Below are 20,044 nucleotides of genomic sequence, written 5' to 3' on the forward strand. Positions count from 1 at the left end.
GCCTTTTTCTATAAAAGGTTATGCTCCTAAAATTTACACTCCTAATTTATTTAGGAGTGTAAATTTAGGAGCATAACCTTTATAGAATAAGGCCCTCAAGTGCCTCATAAATAGGAGATGGCAAGTGTTACTGCATTAACTTTTGCAGTTACTGCGTGCCATTAGGAAGAATAGTGTATGACCTGCCATTAAAAAAAAAAAAAGAGAAAAAGGCTGACAAAAATGCTGCATTAAACATGGGTTTACCCCCTAATTCTATAAAAGTCGCCAAAAATTGTGCACGCAAATTTGGGTGTGTGCCCGATTTGTGCTTGCAATTTAATTGAATGAGCCAATTAGTGCCAATAATTGGCTTCTGATTACTGGTGCTAATTGAAATCAGTTAACATGTATGAGCCTAAATTTTACACATGTCCCAGAAAAGGGGGCATGGAAATGGAAAGGTCATGGGCACTCTGGGGCAGAGAATGGGAGTAGTACCCAGTTACACAAGCAATTATAGAATAAGGGGGTACCATGCATAAATTTCGGTAGGGGCATTTGCACCACGTTTTTGTTGGTGCAAATGGACGCACCTAAATTTGTGTGTGACACTTGTGCTTAAGCACTATTCTATAAACTGCGTCTAACTTTAGAATAGAACAGCACTTAAGTGCTTTTCGTTGTCACCAGTTGTTTGGGTGCAATTTATAGAATTCACCCCTTAGTGTGCAGGGAAGTCCTACATTAGAACACACTAAGCCCATATTTTACCGCAACTTAGTACAAGGGCCCCTAAGTTAAATACATGTTAATTATGATTTAAGTATTAAAGATTATAGCGGTACGAAAACCTCGATTTAACATGATTCCAAAATAACTTTTTAAAATTCTGTCAAAGCAAATGAGACCTGAATAGTTTCCTAAAGACTGTAAACTTATTTATCGGAAAAATGTATTAAAATGTTTAGTTAAATTTATTTCTGGGTTTTCAATTTTTTTGTTTTCCAAAATCTTTTTACACATTCATTTTTCTATTATTATTTTTGGCTTGGGGGGAGGGGGGAGTAGAAACAAAGACGAGAAGTATTTTGCAATTCTTATAAACATGATTATTCATTTTCAGTTACATGATTTCTTTTTCCCGTTGAGATGATTATTTCAGAATGATTTTCATTCATTCCAATAAAATATATATTTTCAAAATATGATCTGGCTTCCAGAAAGTCCTGTTTCAGAGCCTTCAATTCATTTTGGGGGACATTTGGCACATTCTGGATTATATACTCTTGCCTTTGTCAGTAACAAATGGAGAACTATAAGCCCTAGACTGCTGTGTTACTTTTAAATTTAAGACTGATAGCTCCAATCTAGGCATGCTGAAGGTTTTTTTTTGTTAACTTCACTTTCATAAAACAGTACAACTACTGAAAAAAATATTTTCACTTAAAAAACACCTGCCCAGTACAATCAGCTGATAACCTGCTTTCAAGTTTTCCAAGATTTTCTCTCATGTTCCTGGCTAAATCTCGTATTTAATTTTTCAAAACCCTACTTGGTGGAATTAGCAATTGGAGGAGACAGCGCACAACTACATATACACAAATAAATTTGTGATATGTACTTTCTACAACTCTCTTCACTTCAGACAATAGTATCTGGGGTTGTTGCAACTCAAATATGACAACAGACCTGTGCTTATGGACTTCTACATACACTTTAAGGATCGTGGAAGAAAAAAAATGTTGTGTAAAGTTGATTTTGAACAGCAAAGTAGAAGGATGTCTTTAGGAAAACTGAATCTGATTGCCAAAATATTTTGCTAGAAGAGTGAATTCTACAAAAACTATGGATGGATCTTCAACCTTTGGCCACACGCCGCTTCATGCTTTGTTTCCGAAATGTGTCTTCATTCTTTATTGTAAGACTGTTTAAAAATCAAGCTCAGGGCAACCTTTCCTTTTCTCTTTCTGTTTTGTAGAGGCAGAGTCGGTCTTTATTGCTTCAGTCTCTGTCTGAAGGTTTAACTTAAAACGTAGTCCAGTCTTGAAAGGAAATTTCATGGAAAACGTCAGATTGTAGATTTTGAGAAAGAAACTCTGAGGTGATGGTTTTCTCCTAACTCAGTGTTATGCAGGTGTATTAGAGCCAGGATTGCTTCTTCCACAGAACCCAACTGAATCAAAGCCATTTTACGATCTTTCCTGCACATCAAGGAAATATAAATGTAATTCATAATGTAAGTTTTCAAGCATAAAACATATTAGTGAAGTTACATATATTAGCACACTCACACCAAGACAATGAAAGACAAACATGAAAAGAAAGCCTTTGACCAAACAGCTTATATAGTTAAGTAAAAAATGTGATTATTATGAAAATATAAGTGAAGTGAGAAGACACTTTACTTAAGAGAAGAAATCCTCAGAATAATGCTGTCACCACAGCAATTTCATCAATCAATGGTATGTAAAACCTCTTAATAATTATTCTGTTTTTCATTTTCTTCTTCAAAATGTTTAAAACACAATTTTATACTTAATCCATAATTATTAAACAATTGATTTACCTTGTAAGAGTCCATTCATAATTATGGTTCAATGGAAAGCTTTAGAAACACAAATGCTTAATCATTCACAAACATGGGAAGTCAAACTAAAAATATCTTTCAGTCTCATATTTCAGCCACTAAGCATTCTTGACTACAACCTACTAGCACTTCTGAAACTAAAGCAAGGTGTTTCCTAATAGATACTACTCAGAATCAATGGCTTTCTTTACTTTTCAAATAGAGAGGTGTGGTAGCTGTGTTAGTCCACTCTTAAAGGTTATCAATAGAAATCAAACAAAATAAAACATGGAAAAGAAAATAAGATGATACCTTTTTTATTGGACATAACTTAATACATTTCTTGATTAGCTTTCGAAGGTTGCCCTTCTTCGTCAGATCGGAAATAAGCAAATGTGGTAGCTGATTGTATATATAAGTGAAACATCTCAATGACAGGCTTGCATTCAGGCAGGGGGAAGGGTGGGTAGGAGGTATGCATGGGGACATCAAAGCATTTCATTGATAGTCTAACAGGATGGGTGTGGGTAGGTGAGAGGAAGGTGATAAACAGAGAAATACAACTTTATGGTTTATAATGGGCTAGAAAGCCCAGACCCTTGTTAAGTCCTGTCTGTTGGGTGTCAAAATATTCAATGATTCTGACTTCAAAGGTCTTACATTCCTGTATTGTTTTAAAGTTACCTTTCAGGATTCTTACTGTGAAATAACTGGTGCAGTGTCCTGGTCTTGTAAAGTGCTGGCCCACAGGGGTGGGAACCTGACTGGCACCAGCTTTCTTCATGTTATGTCTATGTAAATTAAATCCTGTCTTAAGCATCTGGCCTGTTTCTCCAATACAGCATCCTTCGTTACATTTTTTATGCTGAATGATATATACCACATTGGAAGATGAGCATGTGAAAGATTCCTTTATGTTGAATATTTTTACATAAGTACATAAGTACATAAGTAGTGCCATACTGGGAAAGACCAAAGGTCCATCTAGCCCAGCATCCTGTCACCGACAGTGGCCAATCCAGGTCAAGGGCACCTGGCACGCTCCCCAAACGTAAAAACATTCCAGACAAGTTATACCTAAAAATGCGGAATTTTTCCAAGTCCATTTAATAGCGGTCTATGGACTTGTCCTTTAGGAATCTATCTAACCCCTTTTTAAACTCCGTCAAGCTAACCGCCCGTACCACGTTCTCCGGCAACGAATTCCAGAGTCTAATTACACGTTGGGTGAAGAAAAATTTTCTCCGATTCGTTTTAAATTTACCACACTGTAGCTTCAACTCATGCCCTCTAGTCCTAGTATTTTTGGATAGCGTGAACAGTCGCTTCACATCCACCCGATCCATTCCACTCATTATTTTATACACTTCTATCATATCTCCCCTCAGCCGTCTCTTCTCCAAGCTGAAAAGCCCTAGCCTTCTCAGCCTCTCTTCGTAGGAAAGTCGTCTCATCCCCACTATCATTTTCGTCGCCCTTCGCTGTACCTTTTCCAATTCTACTATATCTTTTTTGAGATACGGAGACCAGTACTGAACACAATACTCCAGGTGCGGTCGCACCATGGAGCGATACAACGGCATTATAACATCCGCACACCTGGACTCCATACCCTTCCTAATAACACCCAACATTCTATTCGCTTTCCTAGCCGCAGCAGCACACTGAGCAGAAGGTTTCAGCGTATCATCGACGACGACACCCAGATCCCTTTCTTGATCCGTAACTCCTAACGCGGAACCTTGCAAGACGTAGCTATAATTCGGGTTCCTCTTACCCACATGCATCACTTTGCACTTGTCAACATTGAACTTCATCTGCCACTTGCACGCCCATTCTCCCAGTCTCGCAAGGTCCTCCTGTAATCGTTCACATTCCTCCTGCGACTTGACGACCCTGAATAATTTTGTGTCATCGGCGAATTTAATTACCTCATTAGTTATTCCCATCTCTAGGTCATTTATAAATACATTAAAAAGCAACGGACCCAGCACAGACCCCTGCGGGACCCCACTAACTACCCTCCTCCACTGAGAATACTGGCCACGCAATCCTACTCTCTGCTTCCTATCTTTCAACCAGTTCTTAATCCATAATAATACCCTACCTCCGATTCCATGACTCTGCAATTTCTTCAGGAGTCTTTCGTGCGGCACTTTGTCAAACGCCTTCTGAAAATCCAGATATACAATATCAACCGGCTCCCCATTGTCCACATGTTTGCTTACCCCCTCAAAAAAATGCATTAGATTGGTGAGGCAAGACTTCCCTTCACTAAATCCGTGCTGACTTTGTCTCATCAGTCCATGTTTTTGTATATGCTCTGCAATTTTATTCTTAATAATAGCCTCCACCATCTTGCCCGGCACCGATGTCAGACTCACCGGTCTATAATTTCCCGGATCTCCTCTGGAACCCTTCTTAAAAATCGGAGTAACATTGGCTACCCTCCAGTCTTCCGGTACTACACTCGATTTTAGGGACAGATTGCATATTTCTAACAGTAGCTCCGCAAGTTCATTTTTTAGTTCTATTAATACTCTGGGATGAATACCATCAGGTCCCGGTGATTTACTACTCTTCAGCTTGCTGAACTGACCCATTACATCCTCCAAGGTTACAGAGAATTTGTTTAGTTTCTCCGACTCCCCCGCTTCAAATATTCTTTCCGGCACCGGTGTCCCCCCAAATCCTCCTCGGTGAAGACCGAAGCAAAGAATTCATTTAATTTCTCCGCTACGGCTTTGTCCTCCTTGATCGCCCCTTTAACACCATTTTCGTCCAGCGGCCCAACCGACTCTTTGGCCGGTTTCCTGCTTTTAATGTATCTAAAAAAAATTTTACTATGTATTTTTGCTTCCAACGCTAATTTCTTCTCAAAGTCCTTTTTTGCCCTCCTTATCTCCGCTTTGCATTTGGCTTGGCATTCCTTATGATCTATCCTGTTACTTTCAGTTGGTTCTCTTCTCCACTTTCTGAAGGATTGTTTTTTGGCTCTAATGATTTCCTTTATCTTACTGTTTAGCCACGCCGGCTGACGTTTAGTCTTTTTTCCCTTTTTTCTAATACGTGGAATATATTTGTCCTGAACCTCCAGGATGGTGTTTTTAAACAGCATCCATGCCTGATGCAAGTTTTTTACTCTGCGAGCTGCTCCTTTCAGTCTTTTTTTCACCATTTTTCTCATTTTGTCGTAATCACCTTTTCTATAGTTAAACGCTAGCGTACTTGATTTCCTAGTTTCACTTCCTTCAATGCCAATATCAAAACCGATCATATTATGATCACTGTTATCAAGCGGCCCTCGTATCGTTACCCCCTGCACTAGATCATGAGCACCACTAAGGACTAAGTCTAGTATTTTTCCTTCTCTTGTCGGCTCCTGAACTAGCTGTTCCATGAAGCTGTCCTTGATTTCATCAAGAAATCTTATGTCCCTTGCGTGTACAGATGTTACATTAACCCAGTCTATATGCGGGTAATTGAAATCCCCCATTATTATTGTGTTGCCCAGTTTGTTTGCGTCCCTGATTTCCTTTAACATTTCCGCATCCGTCTGTTCGTCCTGGCCAGGCGGACGGTAGTACACTCCTATCACTATCCTTTTCCCCTTTGCACATGGAATTTCAATCCACAGTGATTCCAAGGAGTGTTTTGTTTCCTGCAGAATTTTCAATCTATTTGATTCAAGGCTCTCGTTAATATACAATGCTACCCCTCCACCAATCCGATTCACCCTATCACTACGATATAATTTGTACCCCGGTATGACAGTGTCCCACTGGTTATCCTCCTTCCACCAGGTCTCAGAGATGCCTTTGTGAATGACTGTGGGGTCCTATGAAATGTTTTGGCATAGCTTGCAGCTGGATATATTACAGGGAAATGTGCCCTTCTCTTCCCTTTTCAGTCTGTGCTGGGAGTTTACTTCTGATTAGCTTGTTTTTTAAGTTGGGTGGCTGTCGGAAGGCCAGCACTGGTGGGGATGGGAATCTCTCTTTCAGTAATTCGTCCTCCTGGAGTAGAGGCTGTAGGTCTCTTATGATTTTCCTCAGTTTCTCCAGCTCTGGGTTGTATGTCACTACAAGAGGGATTCTGTCTGTGGCTTTTTTTTCTTTGTACTGTAGCAGATTTTCCCTGGGTGTTTAACTTTTCAAAAAACCCCACCCTCTCCCCCTCATCATATAGAAATTCTAGAACTGTTACTAAGTCTCCATTCGTGCATGTATATGAACCATATTTTCTATATTATTTCTTCAATATCCAAAAAGCACTGAAATTGAGAACAGATCCTAAGGAAAAGATCAATGTCTTTTGTAATAAACAGATGAGTTTCTTGCACGCAATACCACGTAGTAGATAAGATCAGATAAGCACCAGTAAGTCTGCCCAGTTGATCCATTCTACAAACTGCTAAAGTAAGGATATATTCCAGCTGTCAAATGGAATTTAGAATTTCCCAGAGAATAAGATTATGAAATTTCTTAACTTAGTATAGCTGAAATCTCCTATACATACTGTAACTCTCTTTTCCTTCACTTGACTAATGCTTGTCCAGCACCCTGATGTCAAACGTCTACACCCTCATATATATATATTTTTTTTTTTTAACTTTCTGTTGTCTAAGAAATACAATTCTAAATGCTTTAAAATAGGCCTTTTATTTCATCAATCTATAAATCTACAATTTCAACAAGTACAGAAATATTGAAAAACTAATACGAATAAGAAATCAAAGAGTCTTCACACCCCTTGACACAAAACTTAATGGAAGCAAATTTTATAGAGGCAGAAACCATGAGTTTATGATAAGTGCCTACCAACTTTGCATAGTGGGATGCTGAAGATTTTACCTAGTCTTTTTGGCTGACTATGCAAAGACATTCATTTTCTTCTTGCAGTCACTCCATTGTTGAACATAAGATTAGCCATACTGGGTCAAAACCAATGGTCCATCTCGCCCAATCTCCTGTTATCCAAACAGTAGCCAAACCAGGTCACAAGTACCTGGCAGAAACTCAAATCGTGGTAACACTCCACACTACAAATCCCAAGGCAAGCAGTTGCTTCCCTTGTCTGTCTCAATAGCAGACTATGGACTACTCCTTTAGGAATTTGTCCAAACCTTGTTTAAACCCAGATATGCTAACCACTGTTACCACATCCTCCGGCAAAGAGTTCTAGAGCTTAACTATTCATTGAGTGAAAAAATATTTTCTCCTATTTGTTTTAAAAGTATTTCCACGTAACTTACTCGAGTGTCCCCTAGTCTTTGTACTTTTGGAATGAGTAAAAAATCGATTTACTTTTGCATTGTCCTGTTAAAAGGTTACGCCTATCTCCAGTCCAAAATCTATGGCAGACAAAGTTTTTTTCCCCAGGATCTGCTTGTACTCTGCACCATGTATCTGTCTGTTGATCCTCACAAGGCTCCCTGACACCGGCAAATCAAAGTATTCCCACAAAATAATGTTGCTGCTATGACCATAATTTATTGTAAGGGCAGTGATAGCAGGGTGATGTGCTATATTAGAATTATGCCACATACATCGCTTATCATTGAGACTAAAAGTACCCTTTAGGTCTCATCAAACCACCAAACCTAAGTATTTCCCCTAAATATTTCTTTACAAGTGCTATGAAGCATGTCATATGGTTTGTCTCAGAGGTGGACTGACAGTGATCTGATCTCCCGCGCAGTAAAGGTCATTGGTCCCCTCCTGCACACTACGGTCCCCCGAGCCTCAGTGGGCCCTTCCTGGTCCTACCTTGAAGGGCCCTGGTGGTCTAGTGGCTACTTCAGAGGCAGGAAAAAAATTCCACTCTTTCCTGCCAACTACTGCTATTCTGTCCAGCAACACCGTGTTTTCAAAATGGGTGCCGAGACTTCCAGCGGTATTAAGCAGGAGAAACTCCCTTATATGGTAGGGAAGCCCCACCCACCACATCTGTTTTGGAGGCGACGCTGGGAGGAGGGAGTGCTACTCCCTCCTCCATCACTACTACATGGTACGGGGGGGGGAGGGGGGAGGGGACACTAGACCACAAGGGTGGATGGGGATATACAGACCACTGGGACACCAGGGACTTACTTTTTGTGTCGGGGTGAGTTAGGGGGCCTAAAGGTCCACTGGACCTCCAGCACCCTGTGCGCCCTCATATCAGGGCAGGGGGTTTGGAGGGCTGTCCAGGGGTGTGTGTGTGTGGGTGTGGGCTGGGGGAACACAAGGCCATCAGGGCCTTGCCTTTGGAAAGGTTCAGGGGGGTCCCACGGACCTCCAGCTCCTATGTTTGTCAGGTCCGGGCTCAGCCTGGACCTGTCAAACAAGTGCGGGAGGATTGTGCCTGCGCACATGCCCAGGCACAATCCTCCCGCACTTTCCCCCAAAGATCAATACTAATAACATGCTTAAATCTACATGTCATTAGCATTGATCATTGGGAAATTAATTCCCTGCGTTATTCCAGCGCTATTTCTAGCACAGGGAATTAATCATCTGGGCTTTGGACAAAAGAAAGGTTAATTTGTCAACCATCTCCTATAACAGAAAGGCAGAGCTGATATAAAGGTGAGTCTGTGATACAAAACAGTACCCAAAGGGAAAGGATTCTGAGGCAGATGCTCAAAGCTCCTGTACTACAGCCCACAGTGCAAACCCCATAGCGCAACAGCAGCACAGAAAAACAATTAAATAATGCTCAAAGTAAATGAGATTTAAATTTTATGCATGGATAATTCATGCTATTAGCCAAAAACAAGGGGAGGAATGTGCCTGGCACATGCACACGAGTTTCATGGTAAGCGCAGCTCTTGTGCACATGTCCAGACAAACCAGAAGTGTAAGCACACATTGGTGCTGTTCTTCTGTGCCTTTAAATATGAGCTATTCAAAAATTGTTTGCACTTAGATTGTTGAAAGGCTCATATTTACGCACAGAAAAACAGGTGTTCTCTTTTTGAGGACACTGCGGGATGTCCGGGCGGGTTTTTCCAGCCTACCCATTTGTCCAGGCTTGCAGGCAAGCTGGCTAGCGGGCCTCCTCCCCTCCCCTATCATGCCCTGGGGTCTAGTTGCCTCTTTGGAGTGGGAAAGGAACCCACTCTTTCCTGCCCAGCAAAGCCACTCATGCTCGCTGCTGGCACCGCTTCAACATGGTTGTGAGACGTCAAGTGGTAGCCTCACAAAAGTCTTGCAAGGTCACCATTTGAAGTCTCTGTACCCATTTTGAAGCAGTGCCAGCAGCAAGCAGGCGTGGAATTACCGGGCAGGAGAGTGGGGTCCTTTCCTGCCCTGAAGAGGCCACTAGACCACCAAGGTACGATAAGGTAGGAGACAGGAGGTGGATCATGGATGGAATGTGGGTAGGGGGTGAGAGAGGCTTTCTTTGGTGAGATCAAGGTGACTATGAGGCATGGGGGTGGGGAGGGGGCGTGGCGGTGTCCTCTTTTTTGTCAAGGCAAAAATAGTAACCCTACATGCACACGTTTATTTCTCACTGCCACATCAAACTTCCACAGGTTTCCTCCGGCTTGTGAAATAAGACAACATAAGATTTTGCCATGAAATCCTGTCCTCAAAACCTTCTATGCGACCTCTGAGTTGGTGGTAAGTTTTAAAGTTATAGACCATCATTTGCGTCTGGGCATTGTAGAACTGCTGTCTCAGCATTAGGAAGGAATAGTTGCTGACCTCATTAGCATCATTCAAATACATTTGCATGCAACTTGCGGCCATCTTTGGTGCACATATTAGCACTGGCTGGCTCTCGAGACCTTAGTATTCGGCGCTGCTGGCACTAGTTTTTGAGCATCAGTCTCTTGGTTAGCTAAAATAATTACCACCATTTTGCAGGTACAAGATATGTCTGCCTCTTCAACAATCCTCAATAATGTGACTTGGGTGTTCAGCACTCTGCAAGTTGACAATAAACAAAAAGCATGGATGGCAGGACAGGCCAGTCATTCTGAAATCCCTAGACCAGTGGTGTAGCTCTACAGGGGTCTTCAGAGGCCCAGGCCCCCCATTTCTGTCTCAGACCCCCCCCCCCCCCCGACAATAGTGGCCAGCCAGGTGGTGTTTTGCTTCCTCAGGCTCCCTGCTCCCTGTCCCCGAAGTCAGGCAGCTGAGCTCTCCCTCCCTTCCTTCGGGTCCGGCCAGCTACATCTCTCCTCCAACTTTCCAGCAGTGAGCTGTGGCATGGGGCAGTGCTGAAGGCAGCTGCTTCCGGCTGCCTCGGTCCTTTGCTGCTTCATCCAACCTTTTCAACTTCCTGTGAGTGGGACGACGCAGCGAGACAGACCGGGGCAGCCATAAGCAGCTGTCTTCAGCGCTGGCTGCATGGTAAACTGGCTGCCCCAAGGAGGTGGTTTAGAATGAAAACAGGAGTATGACATCAAAAGCTGAAGCCATGGAGGCTAATCTCTCTTTCTGCTCCCTCGTGAAGCCATCATATCAATTCCCTGTACCTTCAAAACAAAGCAAACAAGTATATGAGGTACTTCATCCAAGTTCTCATTCTTTACTGTTGGCACCGTTTTAATTCGGCTTATATTTTCAAATATGCCGGCTTGTGCAGCATACAGATGTACACACAGGAAGAATAATAACGGAATAAGTTTTCATAGGTAGAGTAGTAATTTGCTGTAAATTGTAATCAGTGTGTCATTTGGAGGGGCTGGTTATACGGATACCGGTACCCTACCACGCGTTGTATTCGTGCAGAGATTTTTTTTCTTCTGGTAAAGGGCCACTAAAACAGACTTCATGTTATAAGAATCAGGTGCTCAACATTCAGAGTTTCTATCTATTTATGTATTTTATTTATTGATTAAACTAATGAATGATGCTTAGGGTGTGGAAAAACACAATCGTTGGATCTTACTGAAGTACATTAATTTCCACCAAATGAAAATGATTAAAGCCTCAAAATGTGGTACCGTTCTATGATTGATGCAGGAAGGAAAAAGGCCTCACAGAGCTCCTAGATTATATCTATTAGAGCTTAAACGGGTCTATAATAGATCCTCTGTTCATCATTGGCCAAAAAACCTTCCAAGAGTGATACATGGTAATTGCTATCACTCACACGATTGCAGTTATATTAAACAGAGGGGTGATGCATGATATTCAATATCACTCATACATAAGTATTGCCATACTGGGAAAGACCAAGGTCCATCGAGCCCAGCATCCTGTTTCCAACAGTGGCCAATCCAGGTCACAAATACCCGGCAAGATCCCAAAAATGTACAAAACATTTTATACAGCTTATCCCAGAAAAAGTGGATTTTCCCCAAGTCCATTTAATAACGGTCTATGGACTTTCCCTTTAGGAAGCCGTCCAAACCTTTTTAAAAATCCGCTAAGCTATCCACCTTTACCACATTCTCTGGCAACGAATTCCAGAATTTAATTACACGTTGAGTGAAGAAAATATTTCTCTGATTCGTTTTAAATTTACTACATTGTAGCTTCATCGCATGCCCCCTAGTCCTAGTATTTTTGGAAAGCGTGAACAGACGCTTCACATCTACCCGTTCAACTCCACTCATTATTTTATAGACTATCATATCTCCCCTCAGCCGCCTTTTCTCCAAGCTGAAGAGCCCTAGCCGCTTTAGCCTTTCCTCATAGGGAAGTCGTCCCATCCCCTTTATCATTTTCATCGCCCTTCTCTGCACCTTTTCTAATTCCACTATATCTTTTTTGAGATGCGGCGACCAGAATTGAACATAATTCGAGGTGCGGTCACACCATGGAGCGATACAAAGGCATATGATGCTGAACTGGTCTACTTGATGATAAATATGGTATTGAAAGACCACTTATATCTTTCAAACCGCTAGCTGCCAGCACTAGGAAGTTTTCCAACTGAAGTTCATTACTTCTCTCCCTCGCCCCGCTTGGTATATATTTATTTCTTTTTCAAGTCTGTTGTAAAAGGCATTTTTTTCTGTTTTTTTTTTTTAGGGGGGAGGGAATTAATCTTTTTCTCCCAGCTGTGTGTTTGGATATAGATGAGTCCCTGGAAAAATGATGGCTAAGGGAAAGCAGAAGTAGAACAGTTGGAGCCTAATGACATTTATGTTCATATAAGGTTAATTATTTTCTGTGGAAATTAAATCTATCTTCTGTGAAAACGAAATCTGTTGGCTGCCTGCTATGTGAACATTCCATCACTGTTTCATTATTGCTACCAAGTGTTACATATTTAGGGCATATGCCTTCAACATATATTGTTTAAATTTGTTTATCTAGACCTTACATGAGATGGTATTGTTTGTTAAACCCAAAGGCAAAAGCTAAGGGTAGTTAAACAATTTGGTATAAACTGTGTTTATGACTTTACCTGTTTTGCACTGCTTTGGGTCCCACTGGATGTTCAATACCAGTCACCAGAAACACCTTGGCACTGAATATCCAGGGTCAGTGTCGATTGTGGTACTTATGCAGGCTGCCTCCTGCGGTCTGAATATCGGGCACACTGTGTCCCACCAGTTTTTAACATTTTATGGGTAACCAGATAATTTATTTGTGGGTTTTATTTTGGGGTAGAATGTGATCTTGCATTTTGCTTCCTATGGTAGATAATGCATTTTTATTCTTATTTCTTAGTGTTTCCCTTTCTAATCTTTAGTCCTTTATTCTGTAATTGTTTCCTAAGTTTCCATAAATGTGAATGTGGTTTATGTTGACACTGAGCAGACTGTTTAGTTAGAAATCCATCATAAAGTTCACTCTAAGACAGCGTTTCCCAAACTGAGTTCACACACCAAGTGCCTCTCTCCACCACCCACCCGCTCATTGCAGGCTGCCGGCAGTGATGTAAGAGCTGCCTTTGGCCTGCTCCTGGAGCCTTCTTTGTACAGCATCCTGCCAATGCGGGAACAGGAAGTGGCTATACAAACAAGGCTTTTGGGGCAGGCTGAAGGCAGAACTTACACATTGCTGCCGATGCTGGCAGCCTGGAAGTTTGGAGGCTTGCTCCTGCCCTGGGACCCTGGCTGCTCACTAATCAGCTGTCAGGGAGGGAGGAGGGACTGCAGGACATTATGTTGCCTCCCTCCTGTGCTCATGTCCGGGCTCTTCTTCAACCTCCTCTCCCCAGAAACAAGGTAAAAAATGGATTACAAGGGGACATGGGTTGGGGAGGGGGGGAAATATTGGACATGATGTGGGGCAGGGTGGTGGAGACCTTTGTGGGCGGTGGGTGTCACGAAAAATTGCTCAGACATTAAGGGTGCCGTGAGCCGAAAATGTTTGGGAACCACTGCTCTAAGGTATTATTTTGTATAGTCCCAAACACTAGTCACAACTATATACCATATTAACTCTGGGCCCCTCCAAAATGTCAAGTCTGGCTACACCCCTGCCCTAGACAATGGTCCTCCTCAAGCACTGGGCAGATTCTTATGTATGACTATCTGAGCAATTGGCCAGCCCAGAAATAATAACCAGTTTCAATATTCCAGCATTATGACTGAATTACTACCCCAACATGTGACCTCAGTCCATCTACGCCAAGGCAAGAGCCTCTCCATTTCTTCCCCCACCCACTCTGCAAGAATCACCATCAGCTTCCCTTTTGTGAGCGAGACAGCAAAACTATAGAACCATTTCCAAACACCCCAGAGAAATAAAGCGCGCTGATCAGCAACAGTACTACACCATCTGGACCCAGAGCCTGCCCACACTTACCAATGACAGAGAATTCACACTGATTCAGTTCAGGGTTTCAATCAATATTTATCCAGATACGCATTCTCCTTGCATAAAACCCAAAAGCTAAGTGCTTTAATGAATGCCTCTCTTTCTCTCTCTCATCTCTGCTGCCCACAAGCAAGAAGCCATACTGCTTATGGGGCTGCCACAAGTGTCATGGTAAAGAATGCCTAGCCTGTAAATTATCTTGTTCTGCATATAAAGAATAAGAATCTAGTCCTTCCTTAATTTCGGAGTGTATTTTACTTAAATATTTTGCAGTACAGTCCTTTGAGTACAGGCTGGTAGTGCTCCACAATACCTATATATTTCAGCAAGACAGGAATGCAAGACATACCTCAATATCAACTCTAAAATACTTGCAAGGAAAGAAAGATGATGGTTTTGGAAAAGCTTTCATTCTCCAGACTTAAATGATACTGAAAATTTGTGGGAAGACCTCAAACATGCACTGTATGCAAGACCTAAGAATATTTCTGAGCAGGAAGAGTATGAAAGTGAGAATAGATTGACTCTTGACTACAGGAAACATTTTAAGTTGCTGTATCTGCCAAAGGTGGTGGTGTGAAATCTGGAATAAAATGATTTCCAAATTTTAGTTCCTGTCATATTAACTGTTTTTTTTTTAAATTAAAAAACAACAACAACAAAACAGTGACTATGTGAAATAAATAGTAATTAGGCATTAAAAACAGTAAAGAAAAATGTGAAATAGTAATTATGCATGAATTGCAAACTTGTGCTCTAACTTTGTACAACGTAAAGGCTGTGTCAGCTTCTGTTCACTTAGGGATCCTTTTACAAAGCCGCATTAAAATGTGGCCTTAGAGTGCCCTTACCTAGGTCTTTCCTGTGTGCTAAGGCCATTTTCAACGCAGTTGGAAAATGCCCAAGTTTCTAATTTTTGTATTAATGGCTACATGCTAATCTTGCCACATTGAGCCTGCAAATGGGTGGGAAAATGTGGGATACAAGTGCAGCAAATAAATAAATAATAGAAATTAGCACATGAGCCCTTACTGTCACCTATTTTATAGGTGGTAAGGGATCACACACTAATCAGCGTGCAGTAATGCAGTCACACGGATTAAAGCAGAAACACCCACTCTTCACCCCCCCCCCCCCCCCCCCCGACACACTCCCATGAGAAAGAAGAAAAATTATTTTTTGGCATATGGTTTGTGCACACAGATTGCAAAATTACTGAGGATGCCTCAGAATGCCCCATAAACCCTTTTAAGCTGCTTTCAGCATGAACTAGTGCACACTAGAGTCTAGTAAAACTTACCCTTAGGGATTGATTGAAACATAACATTTGACAAGGGGTGCCTAAACTTTTGTACACAGATATAGATTACCTGAAAGTCATAAAAAGTCTGTTTAATTGTATCAAGAGGAAGTAAAACACTTTTACACTGTAAACACAAGATTTTTGATGAGTCTCATGATTTTCTAGTTGCTTCTGTTCACATTTAAAACTGACAATGTGAGATGTTCCAAGTTAGTTCAAAGACAATATTGTATGTAGATAAATGTAGAGCCATATAAAAATACATCGGTTGAGGCTGATAGGAGGGGGGAAGTGGTGGGTTGAGAAAACTTACTGGAAGAATTTGAAGGCTTTCACTGTAGATCCAGTATTTTCAAAAAGTGACTTCAGGTCATTTTCAGTAATTGAAGGCCTACAGGGAAGACAGCAGATATGAGCATATTGTTACAGTTATCATTACCTGTGCTTTGAAAGGACTGGAAAGCATTATTGCTCACTTTCAAGAGGTGTTTTCTGTAGACAGCAGGATGCATCAGGCACACAAGTGGATAATGTCATTGCATGTCACCAGGACAGGATAGCTCTTGCACGGCTTAGAACTTAATGGAAAGATCTCAGCATGCATGGCATATTCCACACTCGGCATTCTCCTCAGCTTATTCCTCATGAATTAGTACAACTCTAAAGAAGTGGAATGGATTGTGTACCTCATCAATCCTGCCGTCTATGGAAAACACCTGTACCAGGTAAGTAATAAGGGTAATGCACAGAAATGTATAGAATAGGCACACCTAGAAGCACGAATAATGCATCAATTAGTATTTACATACTTATCTAATTTCTATAAAACTCGCCAAAAACTGCATGCACAAATTTGGGTGTGTGTGCAGTTTAATTGAATAATGAGCAAATCAGTGCCAATAATTGGCTTTTTAATGAGCAATTATTCATGCTAATTGGAATCAATTAACATGTACATGCCTAAATTTTACGCACGCCCTGAAAAAGAGGGCACAGAAACGGGAGGGTCATGAGTGGTTCGTGGCAGATCATGGGCGTGGTTTTGAGTTACATGCGCAATTATAGAATAAGGGGGTTCCGCGTGTAAATTTAGGCAGGAGGATTTGCATGTTTCCGTTGGTGCAAATGGACGTGCCTACATTTACGCGTGTGAGGGGACTTAATTTAAGCGGGTTTTTTTTTTGGGGGGGGGGGGACGTCAGTTTTTTTAGGGGCGAGTTATAGAATTCAGCCCTTAAAATCCAAGCACTATTCTATAAAAAATGCGACTACATCACATCGCTCACAACTGCAAGGGGATGTTAACATGGGAGGATTGCATGCCATGGGAATTTCACCTAGCGATGCGCACAACTTATAGAATAGTATCAGTTACATACACTGCAAGGTGCAATCAGGCATACCTACTTACACCTGCCATTGACATGTTGTAAGTGACTGTGCCTACCATCAGGCACATCAAAGTGGATTTATACTAGTAGTCTAATAGTTTAGGCATACCCCGAAGCCATTACAGAACTGGTGCTAAGTGTGCCCCTTTGTATCACCTAAAATTAGGCTCCACCAGGGGCGTAGCTACGTGGGGCCACGGGGGCATGGGTCCCTGTAGATTTGGCCCTGGCCCCCCCCCCCAGCCGCCAACCCCTTCGACCCACCTCCCGCCACCAACCCTCCCCCGCTGTCGGGTACCTTTGAAGGCGGGGGTCCCCAACCCCCGCCACCTGAAGTCCTCTTCTCCGGCGCGGCCGCGTTGCTGATCTGCAAGGGCAGGCTTCTGTTTCTGTGAGTCTGATGTCCCAGTATGGCAATACTTATGTACTTATATCCATCTTTCACATTCAACTTTCATCCTTTTTCCTCCTTTTCAATTCTGTCTAGTTTCTCTCTCTTCCCTTCCATTCATGGGTACCATCTCCTCCGTTCTCTCATCCCTGGACACCGTCTCCTCCTGTTTCTCATCTCTTGTCCCCTTCCCATCCTCTCCATGTGCACCGTTTCCTCCTATCTCTCTTCCCTTGCCTTCTGTTCCTCTTCACGGGCACCGTCTCCTTCTGTCTCTCTTCTCTCACCTTCTCTTCCACAGGCACCGTCTCCTTACATCTCTCTTCTCTTCTCTCCCCTTCCCCTCCATGGGCACTGTCTCTTCTCTCCCCTTCCCCTCCACGGGCACTGTCTCTTCTCTCCCCTTCCCCTCCACGGGCACCATCTCTTCTATCTCCCCCTTCTCTTTCCCCCCTCCATTCTATGGGTACTGTCTCTTCCCTCCATTCCACGATCACCATCTCCCTTGTTTTTTCCATCACCTATTTCCAGCATCTGTCCCTCTCGAACACATCTCTTTCTCTCTCAGCAAATCTTCCTGTGCTTCTAAACTCTCCTCCTCATGATCCCCATTTTCTCTCTCTCCCAACAACTCTTCCTGTGCTTCTGAACCCTCCCCATGGTCCCCATGCTCCCTCTTTCTCCCAATAACTCTTACTGTGCTTCTGAACCCTCCCCCCAACCCTGCGATCTCCATTCTCTCTTTTTCCCAAATATTTTGCTCCTGAACCCTCCCCCCTCCCTTGTGGTCCACATTCTGTGTTCTCTCTTTCCTTATAACTGTCCCTCTCAGCCCTCCGACTTATCTTCAGCGCTGCAGGCATGCTGCTTCTTTCAACCGCCCAAAGCCTCAGTAGCATCCTGCCTCCTCTGTCAGAACTTCCTAGACCTTCAAATCCCTTAAGTTAGTTATGCAGTCCAGCCAAGTTTTTTTTTCAACAATTGTTTAGTAGCCTGTGTGACGCCATCCTAGGCTATCCTAACATAGTTGATTAATTTATGTATTGTTGCTGTCTTCCAGTAGCCCAACATGTGGTTTCCTTGTCAGCATTTAGAGCTTCACAGGCCTTGCTGTAAAGCTTCCAAAAGTAGTGGCACTTGAAAGACTTTATTATTCCCTGATCAAGGAGCTGGATGATGGACATTGTGTTCAAGGGAATGAAGAGAACCTCAACATCGAGGTGTGCATTTTCAAGGTCTGCACAATAGTGTAGTGGTGCATTATCCAAAATCAGCAGTACCTTAAAGACAAGGCTCTTACGGTGGAGATACTGTTGAACTTCTGGAACGAAACAGTTGTTGAACCATTCACAGAATAATTTGGATGTTATCCAAGCTTTGCAGTTCCATCTCCAATGGACTGGCATGCAGTTCTGGTTCTTTCCTTTAACAGCACGAGGACTTTGGGCTCTGTACACCATAAGAAGTTTGCATTTGAAATCACCCTTGGAACTGGTGCACAACAGCAGGGTGGCACGATCTTTAAATGCCTTAAAACCATGGGCTTTGGATGCTATTTTCGTTATATATGTCCATTTACCAGCCTGTCTGTAAAACAAGCTGGTCTCCTCAATGTTGAAAACCTTCTCTAGCACATAACCCTTTTCTTCTATCACACTTAGCAGGCATGTTTTAAATTCTCCTGCAGCTTCATTGTCAGCTGAACCTGCCTTACTATAAAGGCTTACATTTTTAAGTGCATATTGCCTTTTAAAAACGTGCAAGCCAGCCAGAACAAGAAGAAAAGGGTTTCATGTTTTCCTGGCCCCAGGTGATGTGTTTATAAATCTGTTTGGCTTTCATCCTCACAGCAATGCTGTCCACACAAATTTTTTTTCCATCTATTTGCATTATCAACAAATTTAACCATGTCCATCTTCCCATTGACTCATCATGGATCACAGATGTTGTTTTGGAACATTCTGATCCTGCTTCACGAACAGACAGCCGAATCTCTTCCGCTTTTTGACAAATGGATCGGAGTGTTGATTCATTAACCTTAAACTCAAGGCCAAAAGCAGAAACAGACATGCCAGACCGAATCTTATCTAACCCACCTATTTTGTCACTAGGACACATCACATTTCTTTCTCTTACAATTGGTACATGTAGCTTATGACCCACCCCCTGGACACTTGGTGGCCATTTCCAGCAGTGTTTCATATGATAGTACTGTATCTTTTCTGTTGCCTTCTGGTTATGTGGTAAATAAACTGTACTGTATTATTTGGTGAAAAGTCTCTGTGCTCCCTAAGGCAAGTCCCTTTTTCTCACTGTGCCTCTGTATCATTCGGATAGAAATAGCTCTTCTTTTAATCTGGTCATCAGATTAAATGTGTTTATTCCATTTTACAGGTAGTTTTTGGAGGCAATGATTAAAAGCCACTTACTGAATCCCTCTTGGCTGCTCTAGGATGCTTGGTGGCTGTTCCCAGAAGCAAATTGTACTCTTTTTTTCTGAAAAGTGTCTGTTGATCCCTGGGGCAGGTCCCTTTTTCTCACTGTACCTCTGTATCACTCATTGTGCAAGTAGTTTTTGGAGGAAATGAAAAGTCATTTACAGTACTGTATGTATCCCTCTCGGCTGCTCTAGAATACTTGGTGGCAGTTTCCAAAAGCAAACAAGCAAAACAAATGAAAGTGAAGGCGCATGTCTACAAA

General features: G+C 42.2%; 1 protein-coding gene across 7 annotated transcripts in view; it reads right to left on the reverse strand.

The window, feature by feature from the left end:
- Positions 1-606: 606 nt before the first annotated feature.
- Positions 607-20,044, reverse strand: part of PTBP3 (polypyrimidine tract binding protein 3) — a 286,927-nt gene continuing 267,489 nt past the window's right edge. For all 7 annotated transcript variants that reach the window (XM_030193767.1, XM_030193771.1, XM_030193768.1 and 4 more), the window contains 2 exons: positions 15,876-15,953; positions 607-2,183 (listed from right to left, as the gene is read on the reverse strand). In XM_030193767.1, coding sequence (XP_030049627.1) covers positions 2,051-2,183; positions 15,876-15,953 — 211 coding nt within the window. In that variant the 3' untranslated portion in view covers positions 607-2,050. The remainder of the gene's footprint in view (positions 2,184-15,875; positions 15,954-20,044) is intronic.

The sequence above is a fragment of the Microcaecilia unicolor genome, chromosome 2 (genome assembly GCF_901765095.1).
Source record: "Microcaecilia unicolor chromosome 2, aMicUni1.1, whole genome shotgun sequence".
Taxonomy (NCBI): Eukaryota; Metazoa; Chordata; class Amphibia; order Gymnophiona; family Siphonopidae; genus Microcaecilia; species Microcaecilia unicolor.